Source organism: Petromyzon marinus, chromosome 1 (assembly GCF_048934315.1).
Source record: "Petromyzon marinus isolate PM22_M1 ecotype Great Lakes invasive population chromosome 1, UKy_Petmar_22M1.pri1.0, whole genome shotgun sequence".
Lineage (NCBI taxonomy): Eukaryota > Metazoa > Chordata > Hyperoartia > Petromyzontiformes > Petromyzontidae > Petromyzon > Petromyzon marinus.
The window spans coordinates 3,617,117-3,633,522 of NC_133667.1; the positions used below are offsets into that span (position 1 = coordinate 3,617,117).

Below are 16,406 nucleotides of genomic sequence, written 5' to 3' on the forward strand. Positions count from 1 at the left end.
CTTTAGCCCAGGGGTGGGGAACGTCCGGCCCGCGGGCCGTATAAGGCCCCCGAAATCATTTGGTCTGCTGGCCCTGCCAAGGCAACCGCAGGCGGGACTCGAAATTCGATAAATCTAGGAGCAAACCTGGAAAAGCAGTCGCGAATAGCAACATCGTCAATACCAGCTAACATCATCAAATGCCTCGCCAAAGAGAAGCAGTTCCAGCCTATCGCATTAGGGGTGAGTTAATTAAAAGTTTGACCAAATATAACGGGCTAATTTTTAAGTTGATCATTTTGTATGGACCGCGAATGATGTTATATAAATATCCAAATGGCCCTTGGCAGAAAAAAGGTTCCCCACTCCTGCTCTAGCCGAACATCCTTGTTCAGGACGCTCACTTAGTTTTCATGAGTCAATAATGATGCTTCTGACCCATGCCCCCTCCTTTCGGTGCCATTCTAAGCATGAGTTCTCCATATGATAAAACTGCACAATTAATGGTAGTTTGCTATTTGTCAATGTCAATAATTCTTATTCATTTGACATGGCTGACAATAACCGAAAGATGTATTTGAAGGCCACGGGAATATTTCAAGTTAATACCTTGTTTAATTTGTCCTTGGATGACTGGGTTGATTGCAGGACTGTCATCCTTGGTCTTCACCCCATCATGGCTTCCCTGTCTGTGAGGCCTAGAAGGAAACTAACTATTAAAAATGTGGAAACATTACAAAAGCACACATTCATGTTCATTTTATTAGCTAGTAAAATTAACTTAAATATGGCTCTCACGGTATAATAATTTCAAGGTATAATGCGCAACGGTATGAGCTCGCTTTCGAGGAGAAAGAACGACTCAGAAGTGTGAGGAAAAGACAGTCACGTGGCGAGACAGCACCAACGTCCAAAATTAATGAGCACGCGGAGAAAACCCAAACAAGGGGGCGACATTCCATCCAATACATATAGAAAATACAGTGAAACCTTGGATTGCGAGTAACTTGGTCTGCAAGTGTTTTGCAAGACGAGCAAAATTTTTCAATAAATAAGCATTTGATAAACGAGCGAGCAATACGAGTAGTACGTGTACAGTATAACGCTTCGTCTGCCGAGCGTCACGTGATCACAACTGAGCCAATGGTTCTTTTCTCTCTCTCACTGCGGGATTGTGGGTAATCATCTCCCATACTCGGTCTCAGTCGGCGTGCCTCACTCTTATAGTCAACATCCGTGCGAGCGTTTACTGTTTACTACAGTACTATAGTGTTGTGACCACGTGTATACTGTTTACTATAGTACTATAGTGTTGTGACCACCACGTGTGTGTGCGTAAAGCATTTTTTTTTATTGTGTCCAAGTGTAGTGACTGTTCTTTAGTAACTGGACTGACAGTGAAAGTCGTCCTACACAATAACCCTCCTCCTCCTCGCCCTCGTCTCCCTCACACCAGCCACGATTAAATGTAATTAATACATTTGATTACTTTATATTAAATTTAAATAATAAAAATACAAAAAAGGTATTTTGTATTAATCATTTTTATATGAATACAGTATTTTTGGGTTGTGGAACGAATCGTCTGAGTTTCCATTATTTCCTATGGGGCAATTCGCTTTGATATACGAGTGCTTTGGATTACGCGCACGTGTCTGGAACGAATTATGCTCGCAATCCAAGGTTTCACTGTATGGGGTCCACATTTTCTCTACCGCCATCTCCTGGCGAGTAAGGGTATGGCACCTCCTTGACGTCAACGGGAATGGAGTTTCACAATATTTGTGTGATCCAACAACCCTCGCTTCCACAGTGCTGGGTTGCAGGCAATGGCGGAGCCAGGATTTACAGGTAGGGGGGGGGGACAACCCCTCTAGCAATGAGAAATGATAGAGGAGTTGTTAGTAAGTAAGGAGTTGTCCCTTGATTTTTATTCGACGCATGTGCGGCGATGGCGCAGCCGTCGATCGAGGGACGAATTCGAACCGCGTTGTGTGATCGGCAGAGCGCTCGCTGAAGGTGTCGATGCCTTCAGGGAAGTCGTGGACTGTTGTAGACGCAACTGCGCACAATTCTGTGAGTCACTTATAGCTGCTTTGCCGTTACTTATTGCCAATTATAGACTCAGGCTACAGACTATTGTCCTATCATCTCATAGAGTCTTTGGCACGTAATGATATGCTACACAGTGGCAGTGGGGGTCGCAAAATGCCGATTTATTACTAATAAACCCCAATGTTCCGATAGAAATGAGGGATTTCGATTCGATCATTGGGGGGGTGGTTGCAGGCATACGCCACCATCGCCCAGATATCTGGAAACGAAGGCTAACTTGGATTTTAAAAAATACAATGGTTGCCTAAATTATACAGTTTAATTTATCGTAGATCATTTACATACTTGTAAACACATTCTTACGAGTATTTTACAGTAAGAAATGTTATTTTAGGTTTGCATATAAAATACACAAGATGCCAGGTTCCCATACAGTATTTTCACGACAACTTCTGCGAGTCTGAAACTAGAAATACCCCATGACAGGAAACAACTATTGGGTTTGAACGCTGATGCGACACGCTGATGTGACACACTTGTGTAATGCGGTGGTGTGACACGATGGTGACGCACCAGTGTGACGTGTGACAATGTCACACATCTTAAATGCATCTACATGTATGCCCCATCTCCCCCGTTCATCAACATCCTGATCATTACATGTAGATGCATGGAAATGAGAAAAGCAAGTCTGACCTACAGTCATGCATGTATAATACAGCAGGTCAGGTGTGTTGTGCCAAATCTCAAGAGTGTATCAAGGAGGCACAGATTGTCTGGTTATCAGAATGGCGAAAAAACACAACTGCAATAATTTTTAACCACTATTGTACTGAACTGCAAATAAATCGGAGTTAGTAGGTAATAAGAAGGCATGCAACAGTACATTGATTAAATAAATTCTTACCCTGATAATAAGACAGAATCCTGCGTGTCATAATTGATTTTAATTTGATATAGTTGTCTGGAATTATTTGTTGTGCCCATAGCTACTAGAGGTACTATATCACAATTCAATTCTATTAGGAAAAAAAATGTCTGCTGGATGACGTGGGTGGATTCCTGTCTGGCTGGGTGCCTGGCTCTCAATGTGCCCGTGTGTGTGATAGCGACGTCACCACGGACATCTGCGTCGCGAAACCACTCGTATCCCACAGCGCCGAGCCGGATTCCTGCATTGCTCCGATGTCACACCTTACCCCACCCACCTCCCACCCTGGATGTACATCCCATACAAATGTGTGAAAAACTACACCATCCTATGTTATCATCATACTCTCACGGTCATACTCGTACTGCCATACTATATTAGAACAAAGAAGGGGTCTGAGGGAGATGGAGAAAGCAGGTGAAGGAGAGTGATAGAGGGGTGGAGGTAGTGGGTGGTTATGGAGGGAAATAGAGGAAGTGACGGCATGGAGAGGGGCAGAGAGAGTGGAAGGGCATGAATCGGAGAGGAAAGAGAGCAAGATGGCAAGAGGACAGCAAGGGAAAGTGGACAAGCAGTGGGAGAGAGGGTTATGAAGAGGAGGCAAGAGATTTAGACAGGACAGGGAAAGGTGGAGATGCGGAGAAGCGAGGGTGAGGTGAGATAGAGAAACAGGAGAGAGATGGGGGGAGGAAAGTGGGTGAGATCAAATGGAGGGAGAAGGTGGGCAGAGGAATTTGTGAAACAAAGTGAGAAATCGAGATGAATTGGGATTATACAGTTCAGAAGGCAAGATATGTTTACCGGCTAGGAGGGAATGGATGGACTGTCGGGTTACTAGTACATACATTAAAATATATATTTTTTAAATCATGACCCGAAATTGTAACAATTCTCAACTGGGTTTCTGTTGTTATGGGTTTTGTTGTCATTTACATTTTTTTCAAGGAATCGTAAGAATTGAGTTACATTATGGAAAACACATCTCTAGTATGCCATTTATTGAATCTACTGTATAATTGTTGACTAAGAATACTGTCGGCAGTGGCAGAACATGCTTGTCAACAAGGACACTCAATTGATTTTGATAACGTTGAAGTGTTGTGTAAAACTAATTATTACTGGCAAAGACTAATTAGAGAATCCATTGAAATTGAGAGAAATTGAAATAACTTTAATCGCTCTGACACCTACAGGCTTAGTGCGGCCTGGAAGCGTATTATTAAATAATACATATTACATTTGCTTATAGGGAAAACACATACTAAATTTTGCTTTAAAGCGTTCGTGACTGCAGGGATTCATATTCTGGTTTTTTTCGGTAAAGTCACGTAGAAGGGAAACAATAAAATAATAAAAATATAAAACAATAAAATTCTCACGACGTTTCGACTGCAACACAAGCAGTCATCATCAAGTGTGAAAACCACAACAAGAAATTTTCAAATTTTCTTGTTGTGGTTTTCACACCTGATGATGACTGCTTGTTCAGATGGACGAGTCCATCTGAACAAACTGTCAAATCTCTCTCCGTGGTGCTAACGTTAAAAATAACCGCCGCTTTTTTCAAATTTTCTTGTTGTGGTTTTTACACCTGATGATTGCTTGTGTTGCAGTCGAAACGTCGTGAGAATTGTATTGTTTTATATTTTTATTATTGTTTCCCTTCTACGTGACGTTACCGAAAGAACAAAGAATATCAACACATACTAATTAACTGATTACTAACGTAGCATATAATCACAATAACACACATTACAACTAATTACTCATCTACAACTCATTACTAATCATAACCATTGACTGATTAACAATCGACTATATAATTACAATACCCCCCCTCCGCCTCAAATCACTGCATCTGAATGAGTTAAATGATGACGTCACCCTGCTGCTCTATTAAAGACCGGGAGCAAGTGGAGGGCTTCACTATTCTGACACTTTGTTACTGATTGGCCGTGACGGGTGGTGGAGGGCTACGACACATTTATAAATATTGATCTAACCCAAAAACTTGATTATGAATAATACTGGTCGCGAAAGCCTCCCACATGTTAAACTAAGAATAGTGACTCGTAACAATCTTTAATACAATACGCATAGTGTCTGCATTGCCAGCAGATCCCTCTCTCACAGCTGCCATGTAAGGCTGAGACCTCACTCATCTGTATACAAATCTCTAGTTATCCAGGGTAATGTGGGATACACCTATCCATGGTAGCTGAGATTTCACTTGGTTTTCACAAAACGCATGTCTATAACTCGTCACAGCTCCTCCCCCCGGATTACTGGAGTTCTCACTTGCATAACTCCAGTTATCTGGAGTAAAACATCAGATAACCATATTTGAATAGCGGCCAGATAACAGCAAGATAAATACATCCACAATCAGTCCACTAGCTGGATGAAGGCCTTCCCAAACCGCTGACCTTTTTAACAATTCCGCGTTGCAACAATCCCCCCATCACTTGCACAGCAGATAAACGTTTCACTCCATCTCCACAGTGGGCATACTTTCAGGCCTCCTTTGACTGCCATTCAGTCATTATTCTCATCCACAGGCTATCATCCCTCCTTGTGCTATGTCCTGCCTAAGCTTGTCTTCAGATGTCATAGGTGGTACTCAATGATTACAAACTTTCTTCATTAGACACATTGCTATGATGCTTTTCCTTATCGAGTTCAATTTCTCTTCTGCATATTAATTTAACTATTTGATCGTGTTCCAACTTGGTAGCGGCCCTAAGTATGCACATTCTAATGCCATTGCGTCCCTCCGACATATCTAACGTTGAGTGAACTTGTTGTACATGATTTAGATTTGAGTTCGCACCTGGTTCAACAAAACACATTTGAAACTAATCTAGATTTAAAGTTTTCGTGACTGCAGGGATCCATACTCGTTGGTTCTTTCGGTAAAGTCACGTAGGGTATAAAATAAGGTCACGTAGGTAGAAAAGGTCACATAGGTAGGTCACGTAGGTAGGTTAAGGTCACGTAGGTAGAAATTTAAATAAATTAAATCACGACGTTTCGATTGCAACACAAGCAATCATCATCAGGTGGGAAAACCACAGGAATATTTTTTTTTTTACCACGGCAACTCTCTCCATATTCAGCAACAAAAAAAATTCTTGCTGTGGTTTTCCCATCTGATGATGATTGAGTATGGATCCCTGCTTGTGTTGCGATCGAAACGTCGTGATTTAATTTATTTTATACCGACATAGCTCTACCAAAAGAACCAAAGAGTGCATTTGAAACTAAACATGTTTTTCTCATATTTATCTTGAGTCGAACATTGCGGCTATCATCATTGAGTTATTCTAGTGTACCCTGTAGTTCATGGCCATTGGATGCTATCACGGCGGTGTTGTCAGCAAATCTAATACCATTTTCCGAATGTATATCTTCATGTCGCCATGAATAACATTGACAAAAGTGTTACCGAGGCCTACTCCCCTTCTAATATGTATTTATTAAATATCTACCTGCTGGCCTTGTGTTTTGATACCTAATCTGCTACCAATTGCCGTATGTTCCGTTATTGGATGAGTAGCCAATTAATGCAATATTTGATGGAAATTATATGAATGCATTAAATAACTATTTAAAATATACCATTGCTATTTTACTCACTTGTGTAGCGGCTTCTTGCTGGTGCTGTCTTTGAATGTGGCATTGGTCATGCTCATGAGGGTGTTGGACAGTGAGATGATGGACAGCAGATGCTGTGTGGTTACAGCTTTTGAAACACCAAGGGTGCTATTCAAAGTCTTCTCCTGCTCAATATCTGCGGGCAAAACACAATTACACGTAATCTTGAATCTCATAACGGACAACTTATTTCCCACCTGCATTACATTTCATGGGATGTAAAAACGTAGAGAAATGCTGAACGAATTAACTCGTATACCAGGGGTCGACTTACGCATGGAATCGACATTTAACAAACATTGGCTAGTCATGTGCAAGACTACAAAGATGAAGAAATAGCATCGAATGAGAATCTACTTATCGTACAGGTATGATGTTGGGAGGTAAAATGCAGTGAGAGGTGGGTGGATACTTTGTCACAGAAACGTTGAAGATTCGCAAGTGTGAAAGGAATTTTAATGAAAACATGGCGGGCAGGCCCGTAGGTTGCATGCAGGTCGAGGGAACCCTACAGCAGGTGAATGACATACAGAGGTGCTAGGCCCGAGATTAAGAAAGGAAAGTGGAGGAATGTTCAAGTGAAGAGGCCATGCATAACCGCAGAAAACGTAAAACGATGCTGCTTGGGGTTACTACAAAGCTCGATGGAGAGAGGAGAGAAAAAAATGGCTTTGACTCAGGATAGAAATAAAGAACCATAACGTCTTAACAAAAGAGAAAATAAACATTTTGTTTTTATAGTCAACAAACCCGAGTTAACCATTATCCTAAATATAGCATAAACATATCACTTGTATTTTATCTACATGAAGTGCAAATCAATGATTCTTATAATCGTGTCCTGATCCAATTATCACGAGTGTAATAATTGAAATTCTACTATATTGATGGATCGTTAGATGCAGAGTGGTATACCCTGTGGAGGGTAGACCTTAGACGTCAGGTGTAAACTTTGCACAAGCTATAAGATTTAATCGAAAGGAGTGGTGGGTGATGTGTGGTGACATCAACCGCAATGGCCACGATCGCCTCTTGACATTGAGCAAAAGTTATTCTATTTACAACACGCAAAATATACTTACTTTCACTGACACTAAGACGCTATAGAACCAATAAGATATTGGAAGGACTTATCAAACATACAAAAACTGGCAATTGTCATAGCAACAATACAATGTTATTTGGTTCTTTTGGTAAAGTAACGTAGAATGAGAATAAAATAATAAAATAAAACAATAAAATTCTCACGACGTTTCGGCCACAACACAAGTGGCCACTAAAATTCTCACGACGTTTCGGCCACAACACAAGTGGCCACTTGTGTTGTGGCCGAAACGTCGTGAGAATTTTATTGTTTTATTTTATTCTCATTCTACGTGACTTTACCGAAAGAACCAAAGAAGATGAATCCTTGCAGTCACGAAAGCTTTAAATCGAAACAATACAATGATTAGATAATTAAATTTCATTTTACACACTTGGAGCATGGTGACGCCTCCAGCCAGGTAGCATGAGAGACATGTGACCCCCACGTGAAACCAGTCCAAATGAGACAGGGCAGTGAGGTTTAAGCAAGCCAAGCCTGGAGAGACAGATCTCATCAAGTGCTTGATCGAGTCCCCAAGTGTGCAGACAGGACATAAACAGCTTCGCTGTCTCCATGGTCAGATTTGAGCCTTGTAGAGTGAGAGGCTTGGAGTGGTGAGACCGGCGTTCCATATGTCCATCATGACTTTGATCTTGCTCGTCCTCATCGTCATCATCATCCAACAGATGCTCTGAAGGACAAAGTACGGTGAATAACTGTCCTCGGCAAGCATCAAAATACAATAAGGATTGATATCACAGTTTACCGATGTCTGTGTCTAAACACACAAGCTTAAACATGTAACACAAACATGTTTTAATGGAATGCACTGCATCTGTTTCGGAAGCATTCAAATTATTATTCCAGATTAAGGGGAGTTTGGCTGTAACGTCCACAACAGTGCTTAATCCTTAGCACCCGAATGAAGATTAAACATCTCAGGATGGACTTCCTCAATTTGTAGATCACAGAAAATCCGTGAAAATCGGCAGGTTTGTCTTTTACGATTTTAAACTATTGTAGCCATCACGGTGGTTAGTTTTGGCCTTTCGTGGGTAAAGTGTACCCGGAAGAACTGTTTCATTGACTGATACCGTGGTGCTGGCGAGGGACGCAAGAGCTGCCAGTGGCACCTCAATCTTTGCCGTGCAAGCATCTCGCGGACAAAGACAAAGATCCCCAGCGTAGCCTTAACCAACTGTTGGGGCAAGTGCTATCAGCGAGCACCTATGAAGGCCTGCACGACACACGAGGAGGTGGATGGCCAGCGTGATGTTCAAACATCATACCAGAGATCTCATTTGAGGCCGAGTCGACCTAGGGGAGGCCCAGGAACGATTCAGATCATCGTCACTGGTGTTGGGCGTGAGCAGGAATTGAACTCGAGTCACCGAGTTCATAGCGCAGCGCGCTAACCGTAGCGCTAACACTCCCCACAAAGACACCTGCTCTGGATCATAAGGACAGAATTTATACTATTTATTGTCTTGGAATATATTTTGTACAGGGTTTTTGCGTGCTTATTTAATTATTTGGTTTTTAGTTAATTGGGCATATAGTACGGACTTATTTCAATTGTGATGTGTTTCTGCATGGTTGCCTTGTACCTAACCCCGTTATTTATGCAAGGCTTAAGTGTTGTATTGCGCGGTTTTGGCTTTCGCGCCACTTTCCAAGAACGTAACCCCCCGTGATATGCAAGGGTCTCCCCGTGTATCTTTTCCGGTACTGAAAATGTATATTTGGTGCCACGTTTAAAAAGTCGCCGATAACACGTCGGTAAACAGAGCGTAATTTCCGCATGACTCTTATTTATGCATTTCTTGCAGTGAATAGGAAATCATTCCACAAAACAGGAGGGTAATATTCAGGAAAATTGCAGACATTATGCATTTTCACACACCCTGCAACTCCAAAATGTTGCAGATGATAAGACACTTCTTGCATCATACTAATTTAATTGCATAAGGTGAAAGTTATAGACCTTTACCTACTAAACATGGAGATACTGTACAGTAAAACCTTGGATTGCGAGTAACCTGGTCTGCGAGTGTTTTGCAAGACGAGCAAAATTTTTAAATAAATATTAATTTGATAAACGAGCGAGGTCTTGCAATACGAGTAGCACGTGTACGCTTTGTACTGCCGAGCGTCACGTGATCACAACTGATATACGAGTGCTTTGATATACGAGTGCTTTGGATTACAAACACGTTTCCGGAACAAATTATGCTCGCAATCCAAGGTTTTACTGTACTTAACTATCACAACTGACTAGAATTCCATTTTGATTAGGGTCATGAAAACCCAGTCACTGAGAATATTACATAAGGCTGTAAATTAAACAGTTCCTTCCATCACCAGATGGGCTTCTACAGCCATCTGGAATGCTCTTGCATCCGATATTAGGAAGCCATTGGAGCTATGCACTTTTATAAATCTATAGTAGTTGACTCATTTCTTTGAAAATGCTGTTGTGTTTATATTATTGGTTCTTTCGGTAAAGTTACGTAGAAGGGAAATAATAAAATAATACAAATAAAACATAACATAATAAAATTAATTAAGACGCTGTCTTTCCGACAGCTATGTTTTATTTTCATGATTTTTTTTGTCAACGTGACACTTTATTATTCCTTCTACGTGACTTTACCGAAAGAACCAAGAATATGAATCCCTGCAGTCACGAAAGCTTTAAATCGAAACTTGTGTTTAGTTTGTTGTCCTTCCTCTGCACCTCCGCTTAGCACTATTGGCAACATACGGTGCGAAAGTTCTAAATACAAACATACAGTAAGTCCCCGAGATGCAGAAGACCCAAATTACGGAAATCCAACTTTACGGAAATGCTCCCATAAATCGTGTAGAAAGATTCAACGTGCGGAAATGTTTGCGTTAGTTACGCAAGCACAAATAGTGCAGCGTGGCGAGGTTTCAGATGAATACCGCAGAGCGAGCTGGTATTCAATGATATTCTTATCCATAGTGTACCCATTCATCTGACCCATCATGGAATGGTTGTTACTGATTTGGCTACTCTGTAAAACTGGGTTCCCTCTGCATGGATTCACACTGCATGGCCATTTCTCAGAATGCATCGTCTGTACAGAGCGGGGGGGGGGGGGGGGTCGGGTGTACAAATAAGGTGTTATACTGTAAAAAAATACTTTATATTCCTAAATTAAGTAAAAACGTATTTAGGCATGGTAATTTGCCACACAAACCAAGATAAACTATGTAGTTACCTTTGATATTTTCCTTGATAGTGTCTTTGACCTGCTGAAATATGTCACCGGCCTTCTTCCCGGCAAGAAAAGAGGATGTTGCCAAACCTCCACGGTCCAAGAAACTGGACGGCCTACGTAGCGTGTCTGGAGAAACCAGCGCAGGGACTGGGCGTGATGCCTCTTCTGTCAGCAACTGTACAACCAAAGCTTCCACGTCAAAAAATAGCACGTGGATGTCCGGATCTCCCAAACTCATGCGAAGGGCCTGAACTAGCAGCGCCGTGTTGGAGTGTTTAGGGAGCGCATCCTGCAACAAAACAGAAAGATAACAAGTCAAGTTAAAAGGTGAATGTTTTTTTACTTGAATTCTAAAAAGGTAGACAACATTTACCATGAACTATCCTGAGACATGTCTAAATATGGAAAAAAACACAAATCCCTTGGACTAGATTTATAAATGGATAATAAGATGATGGTATTCACAGACGATAAAATGTAATTATCATTACCAGCCATGGTGAACCACTGCTGAATAAAATCCTGTCCAAGCTACTGCCATATCTCACAAACAATGCAATAATCTAAAACTAAACTATATTTTTTATTTTACCAAGTAAAGCCCACTGAGCTATATAGTTATTTTTCAGAAGCTATCTGGCCACAAACGATAGCTCTATTAAGTGGCTTATCATATGGAAATGTATGGCAGACAAATACTCTAAACGCATGTTTCTAAATGTGGAGTGAAAAACCAGAGGACCTGGAGAAAATTCCACGTGACCAGGGGGAGAGAGACACGCAAACTTCAAATACACAGTTACCAATCAGGGTCGGGATCGAACCCACGACCTCCTGCCACTGCAGCGTCCACAATAACCGATTTCAACGCTCCATTTCCTTGTTCTCACAGATGCATAAAATTTCTTATCTGTCACTTTGTCATGATTTTTAACCATCAGCCAAATTCTCATTTAGCTTCCCAGGCCCACTTTTGCTTACAGTTTTAATGATGCCATTAACCATTTGTGCCTATTTCTGTCTCAGTGTAATTCCAAACACTAATTTCTCCACGTTTCTATGTGCACTTTTTTCATGAATGACCATGTTTACTGGACCATGTCAAAGCAGGCAGTATTCACTAATCTAATTTCACCACTGTTAAATGAGAATGTAATAAATCAGTAACCTATGAATTCAACTTTAATTCAATCGTCAAATAATTAGGTGCTCATTCGTTTTTTTTTTTTCTTCGTGAAAGGCAAATGTGTTTTGTCTAGTTTAAGCTTACAAACGAGTGTGCCAAACACACGTTAAAGGGATACCAACATGGTTTACGTGAGATACCTTGTCATTGACATCAGACGCAAGCAGGTTGGTGGCCAGGCTGTGAAGCTTGTGGTGGGCTGCGTGCTTGAGGGCGGCCAAGCTGCGCCGCGCCATGGCCTGCTTCAGGTTTACTGCTGGGTGGCTCGCACTCTCTAAGGCTGCAGGAACAGCTTCATCACAGCCTTGTAATATCTGCACTGCACTGATGCCCATTACACACCGATCCAATGCTCCTGCGCACAAAGTGACGATAAACCCCCACAAAATCGGGATACAGAAAGGTACCCTTTTATTAGAATCTAAAGGCCTCTTGGAGATTTAAAAACAATGGAAATCTTAGTCTAGCATTGTTATTACAACAGCTACACGACACCTGATGGTCAATATTAATTCAACGTGCTTGTCAGAAACCCAAATATATCATCCCAGGACCATTTAAAAGGCCATCCTTATCACTTCACCCAGTATATTAAACCTCCAACTGCACATCAGCCAATCACTCTGCCTTTTCTCTCTGATGTGAAGGAATGGCCTACTCTATACTAGCCTTTTGCCCGTCCAATGACAGGTGTATTGCAGTAAATCTGGAACTTGCAAGCGAAAAGCAGACCGCGAGGTGATGTATTAATTGCATCAATGCGTGTGCAATTTGTAAGGGCGCGGTGAGAACAGACTTATTTCATTTAAAGGTTATAATCCCTTGTTCATCATGACGTCCTTTTTACTTTGATGTCTCAACAGCGTTACGGAGATCGCATGACGTGAGGATTCTGCCTTTGTAGTGAGGGTTGTGAGTTGACGCTAAGGAGGGGGGAGGAGGCGCCTCGCCCCCCACCCCCCCCATGTGGAGTGACGTCACCCGCTAATTATTATTAATGGTGGGGGGGTGTCCATTTGGAGGATGTCACCGCTTCATGATTATTAATGAGGGGTGCTGTTCGATGTGGAGTGACGTCACCTGCTCATGATTATTAATGAGGGGGGCTGGTCGATGTTGAGTGACGTTATGCGCATTACACACTGACGTTCTTGGGTAAATATAGTAGTAAATTATAAGATGATGCTATTGAAACATGCTGTGGGTTTTATGGTGTGTTTATACTTGTGCACCACTGCTAACAAAGTCCCTAATGTTTTTATATATTGTAAATGTTTCCAATACATTGTAAAACAACTCAAAATTTTCAATATTTAGGATAAGTCTCTGGTTGGTGTTGAGGGGATAAACTGAACATCACGTGGTTGTGTTAGGCCGTAGGGGGATATAGTGCATATAAATCGACGCGTTAAAAAAATGCACTCACAAACCTAGTTGCTCATTATAGCACTTAAATTTCGATTTAAAGCTTTCGTGACTGCAAGGATTCATCTTCTTTGGTTCTTTCGGTAAAGTCACCACGTAGAATGAGAATAAAATAATAAACCAATAAAACAAAACACCACAATAAAATTATCACGAACGTTTCGGCCGCAACACAAGTGGCCTTCCTCAGGTGAAAGTTACAGACCTGTCGGGACGACAGAGCTTCAATGTCGTTCCTTTCACCTGAGGAAGGCCACTTGTGCTGTGGCCGAAACGTCGTGCGAATCTTACCGTATCGTTTTTTTTTTAATTAATTTATTATCATCTTTTTAATTCTCATTCTGCGCGACTTTACCGAAAGAACCAAAGAATACGCAGCACTTGGGTTACTGAACGGCTGCGAGGTCTCACCGTTCTCCATTTGCCACACGTAGACGGACCCATCTGAGCAGCCGACCACCAGGTAGTCATCAAGCGGGCGCCACTTGACGGTTTGCACAGGGAAGAGGTGGCGTGACGCCAGCATGATGCAGCGTCTTTCCTTGAGACTCAGCAAGGCCACCGAGTGGTCGCTTGCCACCGAACACACGCAGTGCTGCACACGTGGCTGTCTCGTGAGCAGCACAAGGACAAGAGCAGTCATCAGCACACGCGGCGGCGTGCTCCTGCACACCCGAAACACTTTTGAAAGCATAGCCCCAGTTTCACGAGCCCTCTGCGGATCACACTGGTTTGAACAAACTGCTTTTCGTGCTTGGTTTGGTGTCTCTCTCTCTCATTACTAATCATAACCATTGACTGATTACTAATCGATTACATAATTACAATACCCCCCCCCGCCCTCCGCCTCAAATCACTGCACCTGAAGTGAGTTAAATGATGACGTCACCCTGCTGCTGCTCTATTTAAGACCGGGAGCAAGTGGAGGGCTTTACTATTCTGGCAAATTGCCCGATGATGCTGGATGTAATTACCAGCGAAACGTCGTATTCAAACTGTAAATGTTGTCGATTCACTCTTCAACACACCGGTTGGCTAAAGTAGTGAATTATTTGTCTTGTGTCAACGTGACACTTTTTTTTGCTGATTGGCCGTGTCGGGTGGTGGAGGGTTACGACACATTTATAAATAACGCGATCTAACCCAAAAACCTTTATTATGAATAACATCGTAAGCTATGTACGGTGCGAAACAAGTTCAACATACATACATAATAAAGACAAATTTTAAAGAGAACAAATATTTTACTTATTTTTCAGTTATGGAATGGTTAGCTTAGTCGTATTGGAAAATTGTTTAAATAAACTTTATTACACAAAATAATATGCTTATGGTGTTCCAACAAATATACATCACAAACCAAAAATAAAACTTCGTGGGAGGATGAGTGCTTTGTACAGACTCATTACTTAAAATCAAGTATGTCCATGATGACCAAAATGTACATTCTTACACAATATTTAATCACCTTTGTATATTGTCTACAACTATAAAACGTGAAGTGTATATTTAAAAATACAATGCATTATCACGATGATATATTAACACAGACACAATAAAACAAACCAATTTATTATTTTGTCCCATTATCAAAATAATATCAAACCATGGCCTCATGCAGCTGATAAAAAAAAAAAACTGTTTCTATGGACTTTGGTGAAAAAGTACACGATTACTGTTTTAAGTGTCATGAACTTACAGTGCATCCTTCTGGAGGAACGAGCAGCTGTAGGATCTCGCCACCGTGGATGCAGAAGGTGTGCAACATTTCTCCAGAGACGATATCCCAAAGGATCACAGAGAAGTCCACGCCCCCAGAGAGCAGCCAACGTTGGTCGTAGCGAGGGGACAGCTGATATGGGTAGAGCAGGCTGCTCACTTTGCCCTCGTGCCCACGTAGTGTACGGTGGGGTGGCCAGCCTAGACTCGCGTGACACGATGGGCAAATCACATGTTTAACAGGGCATCAAACAAAGTAACCAGACTTTCTCTCTGCGCAGTTTTACATATGCATAACACGGATCACGAAAAAATTCTGGACTAACGAGTCTAAATAGAGTTACGCTTTTGCTATATTACAATAAGCCAGCTGTTATAAAGTGGCAAAAGATGACAAGTCGGTGTATCAACATATTGTCTCATTACGTATGTAGAATTATACCACTGAAATTTCAACTATAATGATAAAAACCTTAAAAATGCAACCCAAAATATTTAAAACTCTCACTTCATGGGTACAGCTGTCCCCGAGATACAAACGTCCGACTTACGATCATCCACACTTATGAACGTCCATCAGACTTGCAAACGTTTGGTCGTAGTTACAAACCGCCCCTTCTGACAAGCAAGCCAGCATCAGGACTCGAGGAAAGTGAAAATAAAACTGTTTTTTTTTCATATTACTTTATTTTATGTTTTATTTACTATAGAGTATCTATTACTGTATCATATGCAAATGTACAATATTTTAACTGATTTATGAGTTTAACAATTGCTTCCCTTATTTGCTGAACCATAACCAATATTATTACACTGACCGGTATGCACTGTACAATTAAATATTGAGTTCCGAGATATGAACAAATCGACTTAAGAACAGGTCTCAGGAACGCAACCCGTTTGTAAGTCGAGGACTGCCTGTACCTGGCTGTGTATCCCAGGCTGTTGCTTAAAATGAGTCAGAACTTCGAAAAACAATGTCACTTCCAAGAGAGTTGCCATAACAATCCAAGTATGTTACCGATATGTTACTGAAAAACAGTCCACTACATATATAATACAGTAAAACATCTTCATTCACGCACATTTTTTCTTTTGCAAAATTCGTTTATTAGCGATTTTATA

General features: G+C 41.4%; 2 protein-coding genes across 4 annotated transcripts in view; both read right to left on the reverse strand.

The window, feature by feature from the left end:
• Positions 1 to 16,406, reverse strand: part of LOC116939737 (WD repeat-containing protein 7-like) — a 90,669-nt gene that overhangs the window by 29,430 nt on the left and 44,833 nt on the right. For all 3 annotated transcript variants that reach the window (XM_032948714.2, XM_032948541.2, XM_032948631.2), the window contains exons 12-18: positions 15,262 to 15,482; positions 13,974 to 14,169; positions 12,278 to 12,492; positions 10,952 to 11,240; positions 8,098 to 8,397; positions 6,602 to 6,755; positions 589 to 677 (exon numbers count right to left, since the gene is read on the reverse strand). In XM_032948714.2, coding sequence (XP_032804605.1) covers positions 589 to 677; positions 6,602 to 6,755; positions 8,098 to 8,397; positions 10,952 to 11,240; positions 12,278 to 12,492; positions 13,974 to 14,169; positions 15,262 to 15,482 — 1,464 coding nt within the window. The remainder of the gene's footprint in view (positions 1 to 588; positions 678 to 6,601; positions 6,756 to 8,097; positions 8,398 to 10,951; positions 11,241 to 12,277; positions 12,493 to 13,973; positions 14,170 to 15,261; positions 15,483 to 16,406) is intronic.
• The window catches only part of LOC116940030 (small conductance calcium-activated potassium channel protein 2-like), a 191,632-nt gene continuing 183,629 nt past the window's right edge, over positions 8,404 to 16,406 (reverse strand). Inside the window, exon 9 of the transcript XR_012929985.1 lies at positions 8,404 to 10,411. The gene's annotated coding sequence lies outside the window, so the exon portion shown is untranslated. The remainder of the gene's footprint in view (positions 10,412 to 16,406) is intronic.